Source organism: Salmo salar, chromosome ssa28, assembly GCF_905237065.1.
Source record: "Salmo salar chromosome ssa28, Ssal_v3.1, whole genome shotgun sequence".
Taxonomy (NCBI): domain Eukaryota; kingdom Metazoa; phylum Chordata; class Actinopteri; order Salmoniformes; family Salmonidae; genus Salmo; species Salmo salar.
In genome coordinates this window covers 2,249,978-2,273,290 of record NC_059469.1, presented here as the reverse complement: position 1 = coordinate 2,273,290, position 23,313 = coordinate 2,249,978, and the positions used below count along the sequence as shown (strand labels likewise).

The 23,313-nt window shown below is 42.8% G+C and overlaps 2 protein-coding genes across 4 annotated transcripts in view; both read right to left on the bottom strand.

The window, feature by feature from the left end:
* Nucleotides 1–14,958, bottom strand: part of LOC106589301 (ATP-dependent RNA helicase DHX8) — a 34,748-nt gene extending 19,790 nt beyond the window's left edge. For 2 of the 3 annotated variants that reach the window (XM_014179091.2, XM_045710110.1), the window contains exons 1-9: nucleotides 14,397–14,958; nucleotides 13,868–13,953; nucleotides 13,703–13,772; nucleotides 13,465–13,553; nucleotides 13,247–13,344; nucleotides 12,816–13,124; nucleotides 12,554–12,698; nucleotides 12,234–12,437; nucleotides 12,055–12,142 (exon numbers count right to left, since the gene is read on the bottom strand). In XM_014179091.2, coding sequence (XP_014034566.2) covers nucleotides 12,055–12,142; nucleotides 12,234–12,437; nucleotides 12,554–12,698; nucleotides 12,816–13,124; nucleotides 13,247–13,344; nucleotides 13,465–13,553; nucleotides 13,703–13,772; nucleotides 13,868–13,953; nucleotides 14,397–14,505 — 1,198 coding nt within the window. In that variant the 5' untranslated portion in view covers nucleotides 14,506–14,958. The other variant, XM_045710111.1, reaches the window with a different exon arrangement.
* A 299-nt stretch (nucleotides 14,959–15,257) lies between these two features.
* LOC106589300 (ATP-dependent RNA helicase DHX8) overlaps nucleotides 15,258–23,313 on the bottom strand; it is a 30,324-nt gene continuing 22,268 nt past the window's right edge. The window contains exons 10-22 of the mRNA XM_014179090.2: nucleotides 22,774–22,871; nucleotides 22,514–22,661; nucleotides 18,836–19,017; nucleotides 18,527–18,721; nucleotides 18,209–18,394; nucleotides 17,895–18,105; nucleotides 17,404–17,726; nucleotides 17,128–17,283; nucleotides 16,865–17,002; nucleotides 16,646–16,774; nucleotides 16,236–16,432; nucleotides 15,947–16,126; nucleotides 15,258–15,811 (exon numbers count right to left, since the gene is read on the bottom strand). Coding sequence (XP_014034565.1) covers nucleotides 15,592–15,811; nucleotides 15,947–16,126; nucleotides 16,236–16,432; nucleotides 16,646–16,774; nucleotides 16,865–17,002; nucleotides 17,128–17,283; nucleotides 17,404–17,726; nucleotides 17,895–18,105; nucleotides 18,209–18,394; nucleotides 18,527–18,721; nucleotides 18,836–19,017; nucleotides 22,514–22,661; nucleotides 22,774–22,871 — 2,363 coding nt within the window. The 3' untranslated portion in view covers nucleotides 15,258–15,591. The remainder of the gene's footprint in view (nucleotides 15,812–15,946; nucleotides 16,127–16,235; nucleotides 16,433–16,645; nucleotides 16,775–16,864; nucleotides 17,003–17,127; nucleotides 17,284–17,403; nucleotides 17,727–17,894; nucleotides 18,106–18,208; nucleotides 18,395–18,526; nucleotides 18,722–18,835; nucleotides 19,018–22,513; nucleotides 22,662–22,773; nucleotides 22,872–23,313) is intronic.

Sequence of the window (23,313 nt, the reverse complement as noted above, 5' to 3'; positions counted from 1 at the left end):
AGCAATTTGACTAATTAAACCATTCTATCCATACAATGGAGACTTGACTGTTGAATTTCTGTGAGTTAGTCCTGATCGTGTCCGTTGCCCTATAAGCTTAACGATATAGCCAAAGTTTTTTAGTAGGAGCAAATAGCTTACTGGGCAGTGGGCACTAGTAGGTGGGGAGATGAGGAAATGTGACAAACATGGCAAAACATGTTCCGTTCAGAGTAAAAAAAAACTTTTGCTACGGTGAGCGACTAATGAATACACCCCAGGTTGTTTCATTAGTTGCTGATTCTATTCATCGATAGCAACCAAAGAAATCGTCTGCCATTTGAAATATATAATGTATCAATTTAATGTTCTTTTAAGCATAATATCACTGCAGGTATAATTCTCAGTCAATCACCTGCATTCTAAAGCCACAAAGACCGTTGACGAGGGTAAAAGGGGATACTGTAGAAATCCCCTTTTATCGCCTAAATTGTAGCAATTTTACTAAATTAACCCATTCTACCCACACAATGGAGACTTGATTTCACAGTTGATGAAAACTTAGGTGTGTGCGTTATGGGTCATTTGTGGAAGCCTGTATGAGAATGCAGCATGGCTGTGGCTGCATACAGAACGGAATTTTCCCTGACTCAGAGAGAACACCCAGTCTTAAAATGGAACAGTTAGTAATGAGGACAGGAGTGTGTGTGTTCAAAGGACAGAGGTACGTCTAACCATAACCTTGAAGTGAAACCAGCACGGTTCTTATACCAAAAAGCTGAAATATGTTGTTCTTGAAGTCGAACATCTCAAGTAAATGTTTTACGGAGTGAGCTTCTCTTTTCCTCCTGCTCCAACAACGCAGTTGGGCTAGCAAAAATGATCGCTGTCCTTTTTACGAAATTAGCTACCAACTTTGCCTATTCATGTAAAGATGACCATATACAACGACGGTTTAAAGTGGTAATCAGAAGTTGAAACCATAAAGTGTTCTCCCCACCCGTTTCAGTAAAAAGCTAGAGAAATATAACCACTGAAATTCATGGACAGAGCATTGGATGCAAGGACTGACCATCCATGATATCAAAATTAGAGTTTTAATCTTGTTTTGAGGCTATATTGTGTTTGTTTACACTTACTTTGTTTTCCGGACTATTAAGCGCACCTGAATATAAGCCGCACCCACTGAATTACATTTTTTCTTTTGAACATAAATAAGCCGCACATGTCTATAAGCCGCAGGTGCCTACCGGTACATTGAAACAAATGAACTTTACACAGGCTTTAACGAAACACGGCTTGTAACAAAAAATAAATAATTAACAGTAAGCTTTAGTTGTCTTTTTGCACTGAGTCAATTCCTCACGCTGCTGTTTCCAACGTCTTATCATCGACTCATTAAGACCAAGCTCCCGTGCAGCAGCTCTATTTCCTTTTCCAACAGCCAGATCAATCGCCTTCAACTTGAAAGCTGCATCATATGCATTTCTCCGTGTCTTTGCCATGATGAGGGTGACAAAATGACTACCGTAATCAGAATGATGGGAAGTTTGAGAGTGCTTGATTTAATCTAAACAGTAAACAAAAAAGTTGTTTGACCTTAACCCAGTCGGCAATTTCATTGGTCTAATGAAAGCTTCATGCCGCCAAAAAACTGAGCACGTCACAGAATGTGTTTTTTTGAAAAAAAAAAATTGAAAGCGGGAAAAATCCATATATTAGCTGCGTCATTGTTTAAGCCGCGATGTTCAAAGCGTGGGAAAAAAGTTGCGGCTTATAGTCTGGAATTTACGGTACTAAACTCATGAGCCATTTATTTATAAGTTATATTCTTCAAGAATCAATGGGTACATTTCATTAATTCAGAATCCCTAAAATGGATGAAGCAACTGCAGATTGCCCCTTTAAGGCAACACTACCAAAAGCTATTTCTGATGGTGAACCTGAGCAATCTAAATAAAATGAAAACGACGTAAACCCCAATCAGCAGGTAGATCAGAGATAGGCCTACCTTTTGTTGGACAGCGCGCACTCTGCGCAAAGTTGTTATAGGGCTACTGATAGTCATTGAGGTTGCATGGCATGCAATGACTTGTAGATCAACGACTGTCATATGCAGTTACAGTCGCAAGTGGAAGTCTACTTCCTTTGCACAGTATTCACATTTTTGTGGTCTTAAAATTCAAATCTAAAAAGGGATTACATTCGCTTTTTTTTTCCAAACAATCTACACATTTTCAAAGTGAAAGAAAAGTTATAGAACCTAAAAATGTTAAATGTCGAGATTGCATATGTTTTCGTACCCCAGAGTTAATACTTGGTGGAAGCACTTTTGGCAGCTATTACAGCTGTGAATCATTTTTTTAAACAAGATTCTACCTACTTTGCACAACTCTTAGGGCAACATACAGTGGCTTCAGAAAGTGTTCATACCCCTTAAATTTCTCCACATTTTGTTGTGTTACAGCCTGAATTTAAAATTGAATACATTTAGATTTTTTTTCACTGGTCTACACACAATACCCCATAATGTCAAAGTGGAATTATGTTGAGACATTTTTACAAATTAATTTAAAAAATGAAAAGCTGAAATATCTTGAGTAAATAAGCATTCAACCCCTTTGTTATGGCAAGCTTAAATAAGTTCAGGTGTAAACATTTGCTTAACAAGTCACATAATAAGTTGCATGGACTTTGTGTACAATAATATTGTGTAACATGATTTTTGAATGACTACCTCATCTCTATACCCCACGCATACAATTGTCTGTAAGGTCCCTCAGTCGAGCAGTGAATTTCAAACAGAGACCAGGGAGGTTTTCCAATGCCTCACAAAGAAGGGCACCTATTGATAGATGCGTAAAAAAAACCTAAAGCAGACATTGACTATCCTTTTGAGCATGGTGAAGTTATTAATTACACTTTGGATGGTATATCAATACTCCCAGTCACTACAAAGATACAGGTGTCCTTCCTAACTCTGGAAAACGGTTAAAGAACTTGGAGAATAAACTATCCTCGTCACAGCTGCCCATGTACCTTAATGTTGATGATGTGGTTGTTACTGACAAGGACCACATGGCTGAGCTCTTCAATCACCACTTCATTAAGTTAGGATTCCTATTTGACTCAGCCATGCCTCATTGCCCGTCCAACATTTCCTCATCCCCACCCCTTCTAATGCAACTAGCCCCGATGCTCCTCCCTCTTTTCCCCCTGCCCCTTCTAATACGTTTCTCCCTATAGGCAGTCACTGATTCCGAGGTGCTAAAGGAGCTCCTGAAACTTGACCCCCCAAAAAAATCTGGGTCAGATGGTTTAGATCCTTTCTTCTTTAAGGTTGCTGACCCTATCCTCACCAAGCCTCTCTCTCCTCTCTGGGGAGGTTCCCATTGCTTGGAAGGCAGCCACGGTGGTCCTTTATTTAAATGGGGAGATCAAGCTGATCCTAACCGTTATAGGCCAATTTCTATTTTGCCCTGATTATCAAAATTGTTGGAAAAACGTATCAATAATCAACCGACTGGCTTTCTTGATGTCTATAGTATTCTCTCTAGTATGCAATCTGGTTTCCGCTCAGGTTATGGATGTGCCACTGCAACCTTAAAGGTCCTAAATTATGTCACAATTGCCCTTGATTCTAAGCAATATTGTGCTGCTATTTGTATTGACTTGGCCAAAGCTTTTGATACGGTAGGCCATTCCATTCTTGTGGGTCGGCTAAGGAGTATTGGTGTATCTGAGGGGTCTTTGGAATGGATTGCTAATTAGCTCTCTCAAAGAGTGCAGTGTATTAAGTCAGAACATCTGCCGTCTCAGCCACTGCCTGTCAACAATGGAGTACCCCAAGGCTCGATACTAGGCCCCACTCTCTTCTCAATTTACATCACCAACATAGCTCAGGCAGTAGCGCTCTCATCCATTTATATGCAGATGATACAGTCTTATACTCAGCTGGACCCACCCCGGGTTTTGTGTTAAACGCTCTACAACAAAACTTTCTTAGTGTCCAACAAGCTTTCTCTGCCCTTAACCTTGTTCTGAACACCTCCAAAACAAAGTTAATGTGGTTTGGAAAGAAGAATGCCCCTCTACCCACAGGTGTGATTACTACCTCTGAAGGTTTAGAGCTTGAGGTAGTCACCTCATTCAAGTACTTGGGAGTATGGCTAGACGGTACACTGTCCTTCTCTCAGCACATATCAAAGCTGCAGGCTAAAGATAAATCTAGATATGGTATCCTCTATCGTAATCACTCCTCTTTCACCCCAGCTGCCAAACAAACCCCGATTCATATGACCATCCTACCCATGCTAGATTACGGAGATGTCATTTGTAGATCGGCAGGTAAGGGTGCTCTCGAGCGGCTAGATCAGCCATGAGATTTGCCACCAATGCTCCTTATAGGACACATCACTGCACTCTATACTCCCCTGTAAACTGGTCATTTCTGTATACCCATCGCAAGACCCACTGGTTGATGCTTATTTATAAAACCCTCTAACGCCTCACTCCCCCCTATCTGAAATACCTACTGCAGCCCTCATCCTCCACATCATATCAAACTTTATTTGTCACATGCTCCGAATACAACATGTGTAGACCTTATCGTGTAATGCTTACTTACAAGTAGGGCTGCAAAGGGTCGGAAACGTTCCGGTAATTTTCCCCGGAAATTTTCCATGGGAAGTTAAGCCCAGGAATTTTGCTTAAATTCATCAGAAAAGTTAACTTATAACAGTGAACCTTTTTTTGTGGGATACACTTAAGGCAATTGTAGGTCTTGTGGCACATTTTGGTTAAACTATCCCCAATTCAATGGAATTGCAACCATGCACAGTGCATTCTTCCATCACATGTGCAGTGCACTCTTCCATCACATGTACAGAGGATTGTCAAGATCTTGCACACTGATCTTGTCTGAGCCAAGGACTACATGCTTTCTGGTAAATTTATATTACAATACTGGGTGGGGTGAATATATTTTAAATGACATACATGATTTTTTGTTAACTAGTAAATAGTAGCCTACAGCAAAGAGTGTTTAAATCATTTATAACTTGTTCATTTCTGCTAGTTAGTTTTTGCTACCATGTGGGTTTTAGCTTGCTTGAGCCTGCTAACAGAGTGTTAATTCACCTGTTTCCATACATGTTTTATTTTAAAACAATTATCAAACAAAGGAGTTGTTTAATCTAACTGCTTAACTATTTATCTGTACATGGAATTGTATGTTGTTATTTTACTCATTTTTTCTCATCTTTACAGGAAAATGCAACGGGCACTATCTGATGTGTGGAGACATTTCACTGCAGCTAATGTAGAAGGAAAAGCTGTGTACATTTGCAAGTACTGTGCCAAATCATGTGAAGAATGCAACAAAGATGCAGAATCATCTGGCCAAGTGCATAAAGTTCCCTCAGCGCTGACAACAAGCAACCTTTGACAAAAGTCCCTCTACTTCTATTCGAGGTGAAAATCATGAATCAGACACCTTATCGATAGCAACAGCTCATGGTCCTCCTGGAATCAGAAGTTTTTTTTTGACTCAATGGAGGAACCTAGTCAGAGAAATGCTGATGAATGTCTAGTTCAAGCTGTGAATGCAACTGGTTCACCTCTGATGCTCACAGGCAATGTGTATTGGCAGAGACTTCTGAATGTTCTTCCCCCAGATTACACCCCTCCAACCAGACGTGCTTTATCTACTCATTTGCTGGATGCAGAGTTCAACAGAATTCAAATGAAGGTCAAGCAAATCATAGAGAAAGCAGACTGCATTGCAATCATCTCTGATGGGTGGTCAGATGTTCGTGGGCAAGGAATAATTAACTACATAATCTCCACCTCTCAACCCGTATTCTACAAGAGCACAGACACAAGGGACAACAGACACACCGGTCTCTACATTGCAGATGAGCTGAAGGCAGTCATCAATAACCTTGGACCACAGAAGGTATTTCCACTGGTGACAGACAATGCTGCAAACATGAAGGCTGCTTGGTCTAAAGAGTCCAGCAACACCCGTTGGGGTGGTGTTGTCATCATGTTTTACAGTCTCCTGAAGGGGAAGGAGTCTCTCCAAGAAATGGCCATATCACAGTCTGCCGATATGGACAGCCCCATCAAGAGGATCCTCCTGGATTATGTATTTTGGGAGAGAGTGGTAAGCAGCCTGAAACTCCTGAAACCTACAGCAGTAGCCATTGTACGGATTGAGGGAGACAATGCCATCCTGTCTGGTTGTCAGACTCTGTTTGCAGATGTAAGAGAAGAAATCCGTACTACCCTGCCCACTTCACTGTTGCTCCAAGCAGAGGAAACTGCAGTTCTGAAATACATCAAAAAGTGTAAAGACTTCTGCCTGAAGCCCATACACGCCGCAGCGTACATGTTGGACCCAAGTATGCTGCGAGAACATCCTGTCTGGTGCAGAGATCAACAAGGCCTATGGTGTCATCACTACCGTGTCTCGCCACCTTGGCCTGGATGAGGGCAAGGTTCTTGGCAGTCTGGCAAAGTACACTTCCAAGCAAGGGCTTTGGGATGGAGATGCAACATGGCACTCATGCCAACATATCTCATCAGCCACCTGGTGGAAGGGACTTTGTGGATCTGAGGCTCTTTCCCCTGTTGCCTCCATCATCCTCCAAATCCCACCAACATCAGCCACCTCAGAGCGCAACTGGTCCTTGTTTGGGAACACACACCAAAGCACGCAACAGGCTGACCAATACAAGGGTTGAAAAATTGGTAGCCATCCGGGCAAATTTGAGGCTTTTTGAGCCTGACAACGAGCCATCCTCAACAAGGTTGGAAAGTGACAGTGAAAATGAGGCCTCAGAGTCTGATGTTCAAGAGGTGGAGAAGACATGGAAGCCTGAGAGGAAGACAACCAAAGCTTTAGTTTCTAGACTACCATTTTACATTTAAATGGTATTAATATTAATTTGCATATATTTCCATTAATTACCAGATATTCCTGTTAATTCCCAAGGAAAGTTTCCACCTCTGAATATTCCCCAAAATGTGCAACCCTGCTTACAAGCCCTTAACTATTTCTTGAACTGCACTGTTGGTTAAGAAAAGATGTACCAAAAACGAAAGTAAAAAATGATCAAATCTAACAATAACAAGGCTATATACTGGGGGTACTGGTACCGAGTCAATGTGCGGGGTACATACAACACCCGTTCTGCCAGTCACATTCTGTTAAAAGTCCCCAAAGCACACACATCCCTGGGTTGCTCCACTTTTCAATTTGCTGCATCTAGCGACTGGAACGAGCTGCAAAAAAACACTCAAACCTGGACAGTTATCTCCATCTCTTCATTCAAAGACTCAATCATGGACACTCTTACTGACAGTTGTGGCTGCTTCGTGTGATGTATTGTTATCTCTATCTTCTTGCCTTTGTGCTGTTGTCTGTGCCCAATCATTTTTGTACCATGTTTTGTGCTGCTACCAAGTTGTGCTGCCACCATGTTGTTGTTATGTGGTGTTGATTCCATGTTGTTGTCATGTTGTGTTGCTACCATGCTGTGTTTTCATGTGTAGCTGTCATGCTATGTTGTCGTCTTAGGTCTCTCTTTATGTAGTGTTGTGGTGTCTCTCGTCTTGATGTGTTTTTTTTTCCTATATATTTTTTAAAATCCCAGCCCCCATCCCCGCAGGAGGCCTTTTGCCTTTTGGTAGGCCATCTATGCAAATAAGAATTTGTTCTTAACCGACTTGCCTAGTTAAATAAAGGTTAAATAAAATAAATAACTTAGTTGCGGGAGAGAAAGGAAACCGCTCAGGGACTTCAGCATGAAGCCAATTGAGACTTTAAAACAGTTACAGAGTTTAATGGCTGTGATAGAAGAAAACTGAGGATGGATCAACAACATTGTAGTTACGCCACAATATTAACCTAATTGACAGAGTGAAAAGAAGGACGCCTGTACGGAAATAAAAATATTCCAAAACATGCATCCTGTTTGCAACAAGGCACTAAAGTAATACTGCAAAAATGTGGCAATGCAATTAACTTTTTGTCCTGATTACAAAGTGTTATGTTTGGGGCAAATCCAATAAAACAAATTACTGAGTACCACTCTCCATATTTTCAAGCATAGTGGTGGCTGCATCATGTTATGGGTATGCTTGTGATCGTTAAGGACTGAGGAGTTATTTTCATGATAAAAAAATAAATGGAATGGAGCTAAGCACAGACAAAATCCTAAAGGAAAATCTGGTTCAGTCTGCTTTCCACCAGACACTGGTAGATGAATTCACCTTTCAGCAGAACAATAATCTAAAACACAAGGTCAACTCTACACTGCAGTTACTTACCAAGAAGACAGTGAATGTTCCTGAGTGGCCGAGTTACAGTTTTGACTTAAATTTGCTTGAAGATGTATGGCAAGACTTGAAAATGGTTGTCTAGATTCGATCAACAACCAATTTGAAAGCGCTTGAAGAATTTAGAAAAAAAAAAATATATATAATAATAATAATAATATATATATATATATATATATATATATATATATATATTTTTTTTTAATAAAACAATTAATTAAAAAATTCAGCAAATGTTACACAATCCAGGTGTGGAAAGCTCTTAGAGACTTACCCAGAAAGACTCACAGCTGTAATCTCTGCCAAAGGTGCTTCTACAAAGTATTGACTCAGGGGTGTGAATCAGTGGAAGCTCCTCAGAGGAGGAAGGGGAGGATCATCCTCCTCAGTGAATTTCATAAAAATAAAAATAGTAAAAGTTAAAAAAGTTATCAATTTTAGATAAAAGTATACTAAATATATTCACGTGACCAAGAATTTATTAAAACACACTGTTTTGCAATGATGGCCTACAGTACAAATTGTGGTGAGTAGTTGACTCAGAGAGAAAGATAATAGTTGAACAGTTCTAAACAAATTAATTTCTTAAAAAACAAAGGAGAAGCAAGAGACAGAGCTAGCTATATATTTTGGGGGGTTTTCTTTTTGACTTTCACTTACTTAGCTAGCTAGTTTAGCCTACCCAAACAGAGAGGGATGCCATGTTAGCTATGGCTATATCCAAGGTAAGCTTTTGGTTTTATTAATTTATTGCCACCGGGGCCCGCCGGAGTAACTGCTAACCTGCTTGCTAACTGCATGATTGTAGTGGGTATACTAACGCGTTAGTTCTAATAGCTATGTTGACTGACGTCAGCTAATATGGTGACAACGATGTAAGCTGTGTGTAGTGGTTAGCGGTTATGATATGAAGGTTTGGCTTGGAAAGGTTTTTTCGCCTGTTCACAGACAGCTGATGTGTAGTGCACTGAAGCAAAGGGAAAAGATGAGGGGAGGAGAGCATGTAGATGCAAGAAGGAATTAACGAGCAACGTGATAATGCTGTTTGTATGTGGCTAGTATGAAAGTGAACTGGGTTTACGTGTGATCAGGAGTGTATTCATTCTGGCAATTTTGTTGAAAACCATTTCTTAAACGGAAGCAAACTGACAAAATGGGGATAAACATATCTGAATTTGGCCAATAGAAACTCTAATTTGCAACTATTGTGCTAATGATTACGCCCTAGATCAGCTAGATGCAGTGAAGAGTGTGCAAGGCGGTATTGAATATGTCACCGTCTGTCACTTTGATTAGGCTACTCAAACGTTTCTCTCGATCTGTGTATCTACGTTGAAAACTTTCATTCATAGGCTAGGTTGGCGCAACCTCATAATGAGTATAGGGAAAATGTGAGTATCATGTAATAACCTAAACCAATTGATGTTACATTGAGCTGGGTGAATGGAATATGAATGACAGTCATCCAATAGGCTGTAATAGAAATAAGGCCATGCACCCCAAAAAAGAATCGTCTTCCCTCAACTTAAACGGCACGACCGCCACTGGTGTGTAAATGGGATATTTTCAGAAAACATGTTTTTTACTTTGTCATTATTGGGCGATTATGTATTTAATCGATTTAGAATTTAGGCTGTAACAACAAAATGTGGAATAAGTCAAGGGCGAATAATTTATGAAGGCACTGTTTATCCATTGTTTTTGTCAAAATTGCTCATGCAGTACATTTGGTAGGGAATAATTGATAGTCAGCAAAAGTCAAACCTTCTCTGATTTTCAAGGAAATTTATGTCAGGACTGAGACTGGACCACTCAATACCTCTTGAAAAGCCATTCTAGTGTGTTTTTGGCATTAAGATGTGTCTAAATTGTCCCGCTGAAAAATATAACTATACCAGGGTTAGGTTTTCAGAAGACTGAGGTGAGTTCTCCTCTACATTTTTACCTGAGCTTTCATATTTATTTTTATCCTGAAAAATTCCCCAGTACCTGCTGGTGACAAGCATACCTATAACATAATGCTGCCTCTACAATACTGAAAAATAGAGAGGGTTTCATTCTGTGTTGTATTGTATTTGACCCAAATCTTTAATTTTGGCAAACATTTTTAATTTCTTTGCGGTGTTGTCTTGCAGTATTAATAGCACTGAGCGATTAGTGCTTTTTGAGGTCGGTGCGATTATAAAAACAATCACGGTTTTCGATTTCGTTTACGATTATTTGGGTTGAATGCTGTAACACAGAATAAAACAATTAATAAAAGTCCCATAATAGTAATGACTGCCCGTTACTGCTGATCACTTATTAACCATCATTTATTCACATTACTTTAATAAAATATTTAAATTGTTGTGTATATTACTTTTATTTGATGACTTAATCATTTAATTCCAAGTCCTCTCATTTCTACACAGCTACTGCCTATCCTGTCAGTCAAAATCACTATTTTGTAGATCTTCAAAGTAAATAAGGCATACTTTTATGACTGCTGAATATCAACACCTGCTCTCTATATCCCCTCACGATCGTGCCTTCCTTTCTCTTCCATAGCAGGCATAAAAGAAACAGACCGGACAGGTAGATGAGCAATGGATTATGGTCGTAGTTAATTACCACGTTTTATGCGCTAAACTATGTAGAATATTGGCCTGTTGGAAACTACAACATCACACAGTTCAGGCTGGATCTGATTTATCTCTAGAGAAACCAAAGAAAGTACAGTATGAAGACAGGCTGAAACTGCTTCTCCAATAGATCACACATGTAGGCAATGTCATGGCGACGTTGGCTAGCTAAGCTCACGCGTAGAAACATGACATCTGGTCACGCCAAACTGGGCATGTGCAGGCCGTCAAATCAAAGGCACACCTTCGATATAAAGTAGTTTTTTGACGGAATTGAAAACGTGTCAGTTTGTCACTACCACGAGGTTGGAGTAATAACATGTTCAACTACTTAAGACATTGGTTCGAATCTCTTGTGCCTTTAGAGTTCGAGAAAATTAACAACTAAGGAAGAATATTTCACTTCTCTCATTGACTTGTCAAAACCCAAACCGCAGCCTGGTCTTCTTGGTCTGCTTCACAAGCTTTTCCGGAAGCCTCATGATGTTGCGCCTCTGGGTTTAGAAACTCTGTGGAGAAACTTTGCAATGTGCGCATTGAACTCATGGAAAAAACCTGAACGAAATGGAATTCAAATAATTGAACCGACGTCGGTCATTTAGTTGTTTAAAAAACACAAAATAACAGAAATGTTTGTTAATCGCTGAGTATTACTTAACGGCCTTATTGCAAACAGAATGGGGGATTTTATGTGTATTTTTTAACACAGGCTTCCTTCTTTTACATTTTTCATTCAAACCAGTAATATGGAGTGAATGCAATGTTGTTGATCTTCTGTATTTACAATTATTGTAGTGGCAGCATCATGTTATGGGTATGCTGGTCACTGGCAGGGACTAGGGAGTTTGTCAAAAACGTACACAGTTTGGGGACACATCCCAAAAGATGAGAAGTGTTTTCATAAGGTAGAAAGAAAGTACAATTAATAAAAACATTAGTGAACCGGCGGTTGTAACTTTCAATAGATTTTCTGACTGATTCATGTTACATTTGGATTGTTTTTGACCGATGCATCTAAATAAACAATTGAACCGGATTCCGATCTGTATCGATGAATCATTACACCCATAATGCTTTCAGTAGATAAAAAAACATGCTAAAATGTTACCTTCTTCATCATCAATTTTTGGGAGGATACCCGTCTCCTCGTCAAAGTCAGGGAACTCCTCTTTAGAAAGAACATTAGCAGCAATCATCTGAGGACAGGAAAAATACCATGTATAGATCAACATCACACTAACAAAATGAGCCAAGATGTCTTGATGAACCCTACATGTGTACACATACCTGGTTGATCTCCCACTTCTCAAGGTCTGATATCTTGGTCAGTCTCTTGCGCTCCAGTGTGTCATCCTCCAACTCAGGGGCGTGACCCAGGTTGAGGTTGGTTGGGCGGTCGGGGTTCCTCATGATTTTCTCCTCCCCACCATCAGGGCCCTGGTTCCTCCTCCTGTTGGGGTTCAGGTCCTCCCCCGTTTCCTGGTCTACATCCTGGCAACCAAGAGTATAAGTTTCAGTTATAATTTAATTTAGCTTCATGTCCTTCATCATGCTTACCAAAGGGCAGTAGGCTTTGAATTCATTCCTGCTCTGTGTTGCCGTCTTACCTTCATGCTGAGACTGGTCTTGGAGCCAGTGAAGGACAGCACCTTGATCTTGACTCGTTGACCTTTCTGGACCACATCAGCCACATTGGCAACACGTCCCTCTTTGCGTAGCTCAGAGATGTGGACCAACCCCTCCCAGCGTTTCCTACAATGAAAAACAAGAAAAGGTTTTCAACATCGGGTTTTCAAAACATTGGATCACCGTAAGAGACAGAACGTGTTGGATACATGCTTTCGATATTTTCCAATTCTCTTAACTGACCTCAGTCCCTCCAGTTGCACGAAGCAGCCAAACTGCAGGATACTGGTGACTTTGCCATTGAATATGTCCCCTACAGCAGGCTCTTCTGGTGGAGGCCGGTCCACGTGTTTGTCCTTACAGCGGTCAGAACCAACCTCAATGTCTCGATCCCTGGAGGGGCTCGGACTGCGATCACTCCAGCGGGAAACACGTTTTCGACCGCGTTTGAAGTCTCTGTCCCTCTCACGGTCGCAAGACGGAGAGCGTGAGCGTCTCTTCCTGTCTCTGTCTTGGCTCCGACTTCTGCTTCGCTGCCTTTTGTTGTCCAACCTAAAACAAGAGCCATATAAATGTAAAAAATACCTATTTTTCATCCAATTCAGGGTTTTGCTATTCATAGTGCACCAGTAAAACTTTGTTGCAAACCCTGTGAATTATCAAAATGTCCTTACCTGCTCGTTGAGTTTGTTCCACTGACACTGGGCATGAACATCTCCAATTCTTTCATGGCAGCATCTGCTACCCTCACATCATCGTCTTCTAGCGGAATCTGTGGGTGTTGTTAGAGAGCATTGGTCTACTGACAACCATATGCTGTGTGTGTGGAGTGGGACGTAATAGCAGTGCCTTGTTTAGCCACTATGTATGTACTAATTTCTGAGAGACTTACGGGAGCTGGATTGTCTGGCCTGCACAATCCAGGAAACATCTCCTTCAGTTTGTCCTTCTCACTCTTCTGTTTGACCACAGGCTCAGAGGCTACCGCCATAAAATTAAAGAGATTCAGTATGACATAATCACATACTGTATATCAAATTGTATATCAGCATTGTATAAATCATACTTGAATGTAAGATATCAGCTGCATTCGACACTAACCAGAGTTATATACAGTATGATAAACTAACCTTTGCTTGTAGATGCTTTTGACGGCCGCATAGTTTGAATAAGTCTGAGCAAATTGCTGATGAGAGAATCCTATGAAAGAAAGTGGATTCAAAACCAGAAAGTGTATTGAATGACCGGGCTAATTTTAAACATATCAAACAGCTACATCACACTATCACACTTACTGTGAAGTCTGCTCCATTTTTCAGCAGAAGTGATTTGAAGCCATCAAATGTTGGTTGCTTTTCAGCAAGGCAGATGACAAACTCAGCTAAAAGAGACAGCAAGAATAATCAAATTCAGCAGAGAGAAAAATGCTAGCCAACTCTATTCTCTTAAGATAACTATGCCTCTATCATAAATAACTGAGTAACAGCAAATTCTTTTTACTTGTTTTGCCAAGAATGCTCACATGAAACTAAACTAGCTAGCTTTTATGGAACTCGGGGAAATGTCAAATACTTAAACATGTTATGGGGTCCAGACCACCCACCACACTTTCAAGGCAAAGTAACCATCTCCTGTACAATAGATAACGTTATGACTAAAAAAATACGTTTTACAATCGGGATTCTGGTTGTCAAACACTGGAGTAAAATTATTAACGTTAGCTAGCTAAAACTAAAGGTAGCTAAGATAGCTAGCTTAGCAGCAAGCTAGTAAGATTATTCCAAATGTGGGGTGACAAAAGTAGTGTGTGTTTATTCAACTTGCCAAGATCTTTCTCGCAAATACCAAGATGGTTGTCAAGTTCTGTGCACACTTTGGACACCAAAGACAGGTATTCAAGCCGCTTAAGCTCCTCAACTCCAAAGTCTGCCATTGTGTCCAGTGTTTGTTTTGTTTTCAGAAAACGCAGGCATTGGTAACACGCACGTTACGTTATGAACTTCGAACTTAGACCACACTTCCGGGTAATGATTTTATTGGTCAGCAGGTGGGGGTAGACTCATTGCCAATATGACAATCTAAACTCCAAGTTAATTTTTTTAACCTTTATTTAACTAGGCAAGTCAGTTAACAACAAATTCTTATTTACAATGACCACCTAACCCGGAAGACGCTGGGCCAATTGTGCACCGCCCTATGGGACTGTAAATCACGGGCCGGTTGTGATACAGCCTGGAATCGAACCAGGGTCTGTAGTGACACCTCTAGCACTGAGATGCAATGCCTTATACCGCTGCACCACTCAGGAGCCCCAAAACTGACATTGTGGTCTCCAGTGTGGCTGTCAATAAAACATTTCTAAATTAAACATTAGCAACAAAAAGAGAACTATACAAGTGCAGAAAATGTTAGGATTACACTAGCACAGTAAAGCAATCACTCAAAGCTAAACCAAGTATTAAGTTCCATCCTGGTATAAAAAGACAGCCTACTATAAAAGACAAACTGTCTCAGAGCACTGTGCTTTTAAAACAAAGACGTTCACTGACTTGTCAAATTACTGCCCAGTCCCCTTCCTATTGAATTGATCATTTTTCAGAAGTTCACACACAGGTCAGATGTGACATTCAAGTAAAACAAACATGTTTCATTGTCCATGATACTCAAATATAAGATTGATTCTCCTCAGGGGATGAGACATTTTTATTAATGTTACCCAGGTAAGCCTATAAGGACAGGAGAGCAATGACCTCATTTTACTAGTTGACTGCTATACAGGTCAAGAGACAGAATTCAGCCTACCAGAATTCAGCTCAAAATGATAGAATTGCAGTTAATAGAAAACAGCTGAGCACACATAACACATGTCCAAAACAAATCGATAATGACCCAGCTTTATCAATCGCATGTTACAGCTAACAAGGCCTGTTGGCAGACAATGTCTCTCCATGGTATTTCTCAACCAGCTGAAATAGGAATGTGTCCCTCTCTTTCTGTGTTGCGATAAAGGATGCACATTCTAGCGCCGCCGAAAGGCGCGGGAGATTCTCCAAGCGTTGGGCTCTTCGTAACGGTTGTAGAGGGGCTCAAGGCGCTGCTGCTTCTTCTGTTTGCTGAGGCGTGTGGGGTCTGACACTTTGAAAAAGGCCGGCGAGAACTCTACCAGCCAGCGTGGGTCAATGGTGGTCACCTCCCTCATGTACTCCTTAGTAGTCAGCACCAACTCATGGTACACCACCCTGTGGAGAGAGGAATAAGAGGATCAGGCAAGAGGAAAAGGATGTCCAGAATGGCTCAGTACCAGTTGACATTCAATGTACACTAGTGACTAATCTATTAGTCCCCATGGTAATCAAAAAGGAGAGTTGACTCACCACTCAGGCTGGCGGTTGAACAGGGCACTGGAGGGGTGGATGTACACCACCTGCTGGTCAATGAGGGTACGGTAGCCCTCCTGGGGATCCTTTTTGGCTGCGTTCCGGAAGAAACCACTGCAGATGGCCTTCTGCACACGCACTGTGGCCTTTCCACAAGTCACCACATCCAGTTTATGTCTGAAAAGAGGTAAACGTTTTTGGATTTGTGTGAGAAGATTTCTAGTAAGTGAGGTTTCTTTACCAGATATACAATTACCTTGATCATCAAATGGACAGTGGAACCTACCTGTCCATGATACCCAGCATCTGTTTGCGGATATCCTGGGCTCTGCGCAAGGAACGGGCCTGGATGAAGTTCTCGTAGCACCAGGGGTTGGAGAACTTGTTGTTCTTCCAGGAGTTATAGACAGCCAACAGAGTAAGGTGGTCTCCCTCGGCCTGGTGGAACTTGGCCTTCTTCTGGTCAGCCAGCGCCTGCTTGTCCTGAGACACAGAATAAAAGGACTGTTAGTCATCAAATGATCAACAATGGCACACCATATAACTGCCTCATTGAGCTCTCCAACCATAATGGTAAACCTCAACACAACATTGAACTGTGCTGCAAAGAAGAAAAGAAAGAATATCTTATCAGGATACCCAGAGGAGTGATACGACCCTAATTTCAGTGTTTATGAGTCTTGTGATTTGCCGTACCTTGGGCCTGTAGAAGACGTTCTGCACAGACAGCATGGAGACGATGGTGAGCATCTCCTCACTGCAGCCCAGGTGGACGGACATGATCAGCATCTTACACAGCATGGGCTCCAGAGGGAACTCAGCCATCTGACAGAGCGATGGAAATAATGAATTGGTAATTAATCCTCACTTTTGCCTTTCTTAACAATAGTCTCCTTTTTTGGTATAAACTCTTACCCTGCGTCCTAGACGAGTGAGCAACCCTTCATCGTCCAGAGACCCCAGAGTGTAGAGCTGCTCCATGGCTGTGATCAGCGTCTCCATGGGTGGAGCGTCCATGAAATCAAATGATAGCAGGTCATTGATGCCCATGGCCTGAAGGAATAAGGAGAAAGGGAAGTCAGGGGATGACACGGGAGTAGGTCTGAGCAGACAAGTATAGATCACAGATGCATGTACAGTGAAACAAGGTTTAGCCCCTTTCGTTACTGTGGGCATACCTTGAGGGACAGCACAGTGCTGGCCAAGTTAGTTCTCTGGATCTCAGGCACGTTGGTGGTGAGCATCTCGTCTCGGTATGCTCTCTCTGTGTACAGCCTGTAGGTCTTCCCTGGGCCAGTTCTTCCAGCTCTTCCAGCCCGCTGCTTGGCTTGGGCCTAACAGAAGATACATTGAATCCCTTAGCATACCAAATCCTAATTGCTTGAGAGAGACAGAGGGGATAAATCTGGGTACGTTTAGAATATAAATATGAATTGAGTGATTAACCAGTCTACCTGTGAAATGGGAGTCACCACCAGCTGGTCAATACCAGTCTTGGAGTTGTACACCTTTTGCTTCACAAATCCTGGGTCCACAACGTAGTAGATACCGTCAATGGTCAGAGACGTCTCAGCAATGTTAGTGGCAATGACAACCTTTCTGCTGCCGGGGGGAGCAGGGTCAAAGATACGGGTCTGCATCTCGCTTGGCAGCGCGGAGTAGACCGGTAGAATGATGAGTTCAGGCACTTCAGGTCCCAGAGACTTCATCCGTTCATACAAGATCTCACAAGCTGTGTCAATCTCCTCCTGACCAGTCAGAAACACCAGGACATCACCTGCAAACAAGGAGCGAGAGAGGACATAAAGGTTGATAACGCTTTACAATCAAGGTTGAATCACAAACTGACATTTTATAGCAATGGATTTGCATTCATGCAATGATTTAGGTAAATGACTATGAATTACAGACTATAGACTGGGTATAACCTTTGTTAAAACCGTACCTGGAGGCTCGGTCAGGTGGATCTGCATGACGGTGATGAGACTGGCGTCCAGGTAGTCCGTCTCAGGCTCTTTGGTGTAGAGCACCTCCACTGGATAGGTACGTCCTGGGATGGTAAAGATGGGCGCTTCGTAGAAGTACTGGGAGAACTTGACGGCATCTAGCGTGGCTGAAGTGACAATCAGCTTCATGTCTGTGCGTTTCTGCACCGTCTGAAAACATGGAGAGGAAGAGCTAGCGTAACACAAAACGTTTCTTTAAAATATTAACGATGTTTAGACCCTGAAGTAAAGGGGAAACAAGACCCTGCTATACCTTCTTGAGCAGACCGAAGAGCACATCAGTATGGATGGTCCTCTCGTGGGCCTCATCCAACATGATGATGGCGTACTGGCCAAGGTCCGGATCTATCAAACACTCTCTCAGCAACATACCATCTGTCATGTACTTGATCACCGTCTCAGGGCTGGTGCAGTCCTCAAAACGAATGGTGTAGCCCACCTGGTGTAGAAGAACGAAGACACAAGTTAGAAATAACTAGGGCAAGACGTTTGACATTGTTCTGCGATCAGATGTATTCGACATCGTCTCATGGCCAAGTGTTAAGATATGCAGTGTGGAGAGATCACTCACCTCCTGGCCCAGACAGCAACCATACTCTTCAGAGACTCTCTTGGCCACGGACATGGCTGCCACACGACGGGGTTGAGTGCAGCCGATCTTCCCCCGAGTGGTGTAGCCCGCCTCGGCCAGGTACTGGGTGATCTGGGTAGTTTTCCCAGAACCAGTCTCGCCAATAACAATCAGGATCTGGTTATCATGGACAGCCTGTAATAGAGAAGCAGAGATGTGAGCAAAATGTTATGCCATAAATGATCAAAAACGGCTGATGTTGAAATAGAAATAATTAGCAATATATAATTAGCAAACTTTTGATCAAACCTGTATGAGCTGCTCTTTGAGCTTGTAGATGGGCAGGCTCTCCCTCTGCTCCAGGATGGACATTGCTGTCTTCTTGCCATAAGAGGCCTTGTTGCCCCCAAAGGCATGTTTCTTCCACTCCGGGATGTCAGTTGGCATCATGCCGATTCCTCTCATGTTGGCTGCAATCTGCCTTCCATCAACTGTGTAAGAGGGAAGAGTCTTTAATTGAGATGAACTCGCATGATATTTAACCTCCGCCCCTTCAGATGACTTGTGATCCAGACCCAGTCTAGGAACCCTGGGAGGAACCTTTACACCCACACAGCCTCCCCTACAGTGAGGGAAAAAAGTATTTGATCCCCTGCTGATTTTGTACATTTGCCCACTGACAAAGAAATGATCAGTCTATAATTGTAATGGTAGGTTTATTTTAACAGTGAGAGACAGAATAACAACAAAAATCCAGAAAAACACATGTCAAAAATGTTATAAAATGATTTGCATTTTAATGAGGGAAATAAGTACACTGCTCAAAAAAATAAAGGGAACACTTAAACAACACAATGTAACTCCAAGTCAATCACACTTCTGTGAAATCAAACTGTCCACTTAGGAAGCAACACTGATTGACAATACATTTCACATGCTGTTGTGCAAATGGAATAGACAACAGGTGGAAATTATAGGCAATAAGCAAGACACCCCCAATAAAGGAGTGGTTCAGCAGGTGGTGACCACAGACCAGTTCTCAGTTCCTATGCTTCCTGGCTGATGTTTTGGTCACTTTTGAATGCTGGCAGTGTTTTCACTCTAGTGGTAGCATGAGACGGAGTCTACAACCCACACAAGTGGCTCAGGTAGTGCAGCTCATCCAGGATGGCACATCAATGCGAGCTGTGGCAAAAGGTTTGCTGTGTCTGTCAGCGTAGTGTCCAGAGCATGGAGGCGCTACCAGGAGACAGGCCAGTACATCAGGAGATGTGGAGGAGGCCGTAGGAGGGCAACAACCCAGCAGCAGGACCGCTACCTCCGCCTTTGTGCAAGGAGGAGCAGGAGGAGCACTGCCAGAGCCCTGCAAAATGACCTCCAGCAGGCCACAAATGTGCATGTGTCTGCTCAAACGGTCAGAAACAGACTCCATGAGGGTGGTATGAGGGACCGACGTCCACAGGTGGGGGGTTCTGCTTACAGCCCAACACCGTGCAGGACGTTTGGCATTTGCCAGAGAACACCAAGATTGGCAAATTCGCCACTGGCGCTCTGTGCTCTTCACAGATGAAAGCAGGTTCACACTGAGCACGTGACAGACGTGACAGAGTCTGGAGATGCTGTGGAGAACGTTCTGCTGCCTGCAACATCCTCCAGCATGACCGGTTTGGCAGGGGGTCAGTCATGGTGTGGGGTGGCATTTCTTTGGGGGGCCGCACAGCCCTCCATGTGCTCGCCAGAGGTAGCCTGACTGCCATTAGGTACCGAGATGAGATCCTCAGACCCCTTGTGAGACCATATGCTGGTGCGGTTGGCCCTGGGTTCCTCCTAATGCAAGACAATGCTAGACCTCATGTGGCTGGAGTGTGTCAGCAGTTCCTGCAAGAGGAAGGCATTGATGCTATGGACTGGCCCGCCCTTTCCCCAGACCTGAATCCAATTGAGCACATCTGGGACATCATGTCTCGCTCCATCCACCAACGCCACGTTGCACCACAGACTGTCCAGGAGTTGGCGGATGCTTTAGTCCAGGTCTGGGAGGAGATCCCTCAGGAGACCATCCGCCACCTCATCAGGAGCATGCCCAGGCGTTGTAGGGAGGTCATACAGGCACGTGGAGGCCACACACACTACTGAGCCTCATTTTGACTTGTTTTAAGGACATTACATCAAAGTTGGATCAGCCTGTAGTGTGGTTTTCCACTTTAATTTTGAGTGTGACTCCAAATCCAGACCTCCATGGGTTGATAAATTGGATTTCCATTGATTATTTTTGTGTGATTTTGTTGTCAGCACATTCAACTATGTAAAGAAACAAGTATTTAATAAGATTATTTCTTTCATTCAGATCTATGATGTGTTATTTAAGTGTTCCCTTTATTTTTTTGAGCAGTGTATTTGACCCCCTCTCAATCAGAAAGATTTCTGGCTCCCAGGTGTCTTTTATACAGGTAACGAGCTGAGATTAGGAACACACTCTTAAAGGGAGTGCTCCTAACCGCAGCTTGTTACCTGTAAAAAAGACACCTGTCCACAGAAGCAATCAATCAGATTCCAAACTCTCCACCAAGACCAAAGAGCTCTCCAATGATGTCAGGGACAAGATTGTAGACCTACACAAGGCTGGAATGGGCTACAAGACCATTGCCAAGCAGCTTGGTGAGAAGGTGACAACAGTTTGTGCGATTATTCGCAAATGGAAGAAACACAAAAGAACTGTCAATCTCCCTCGGCCTGGGGCTCCATGCAAGATCTCACCTCGTGGAGTTGCAATGATCATGAGAATGGTGAGGAATCAGCCCAGAACTACACGGGAGGATCTTGTCAATGATCTCAAGGCAGCTGGGACCATAGTCACCAAGAAAACTATTGGTAACACACTACGCAGTGAAGGACTGAAATCCTGCAGCGCCCGCAAGGTCCCCCTGCTCAAGAAAGCACATATACAGGCCCGTCTGAAGTTTGCCAATGAATATCTGAATGATTCAGAGGACAACTGGGTGAAAGTGTTGTGGTCAGATGAGACCAAAATGGAGCCATTTGGCATCAACTCAACTCGCCGTGTTTGGAGGAGGAGGAATGCTGCCTATGACCCCAAGAACACCATCCCCACCGTCAAACATGGAGGTGGAAACATTATGCTTTGGGGGTGTTTTTCTGCTAAGGGGACAGGACAACTTCACCGCATCAAAGGAACGATGGACGGGGCCATGTACCGTCAAATCTTGGGTGAGGACCTCCTTCCCTCAGCCAGGGCATTGAAAATGGGTCGTGGATGGGTATTCCAGCATGACAATGACCCAAAACACACGGCCAAGGCAACAAAGGAGTGGCTCAAGAAGAAGCACATTAAGGTCCTGGAGTGGCCTAGCCAGTCTCCAGACCTTAATCCCATAGAAAATCTGTGGAGGGAGCTGAAGGTTCGAGTTGCCAAACGTCAGCCTCGAAACCTTAATGACTTGAAGATCTGCAAAGAGGAGTGGGACAAAATCCCTCCTGAGATGTGTGCAAACATGGTGGCCAACTACAAGACATGTCTGACTGCCAACAAGGGTTTTGCCACCAAGCACTACTGATGTTTTGCTGAGGGGTCAAATACTTATTTCCCTCATTAAAATGCAAATAATTTCATAACATTTTTGACATGCGTTTTTCTGGATTTTTGTTGTTGTTTTCTGTCTCTCACTGTTCAAATAAACCTACCATTAAAATTATAGACTGATCATTTCTTTGTCAGTGGGCAAACGTACAAAATCAGCAGGGGATCAAATACTTTTTCCCCCTCACTGTATAACCCTGGGCCATGGAGGACACAGCATACTACAGCAGGCCACTCTATCCAGCCTGTTAGGATGCTAAAGGAAACCAGACAACCATCTCCAGCCCTGCAAACCCTGAGGGCTGCTGCTGCTACACTGGAGGAAGTCTGATGTAGTGGCTCAGACCGGACTGTGTTTTGGATTACTGTGTGCTTCCATTGGGACATACCATCAGGCAGGGGGTCTACCCAGTGTTTGTTCAGGCCCATGGGAATAGAGTCCATCTCAGCCTCTCGCTGACACTGCTTCACTTCCCTCCTCTCCTTAGCCAAAGCACTCTGCATCATGGCAGCCTGGGACAGCGAGCCATCTGGATTCTGACAGAGGGAAACAAAGTCAGCTGCAATTGTTCACACTACTAAACAGGATGAAAGCACTCAAACAAATTTGCCTTGAAAGTAGGGTGATCAAGAGGACATGGAAACATACCTTAACAATCTTGACAGGGCTCATGTCCATACTCTGTTTAGTGTGTCCTCTCAGGAACGGAGGCTCCTCCTCCACCAGCTCAATTTCCAGGTCCTCATCTGAAAGAAAGACATGGGCAAATCAGCATCAATACATTGATGTGAATCTAAACCGACAGTGGTTTTCTATACAGCAAATGTACATGAGGGCGTGCTAAATTACTCTGAGGACGGCTGTGCTGCGGCCATAGGTACGAGGCGGAGCAGAGTACCGTAGATTAGGACAATCGTGCAAAAACAAAAGTTTACACAAGCACAAGTGTACAATTGCTTTTCTACAATGGGTTACGAGTCAAATAAAAAAAAATATATTTTCCAATAAGTTAGGTTGCCAGAGATGCGACCCAGTCGTTTGTTCTAAATGTTCCCTTGCTTGCTAGCTAGCCAACTACAACTAACACAGTCACATCAAACTATGCTATAATAGCAAAGTAGCTGCCTTTCATTTAGTTGGACCGGTTTTTCTAGTGACATTTCTTTGTACACACACACACACACACAC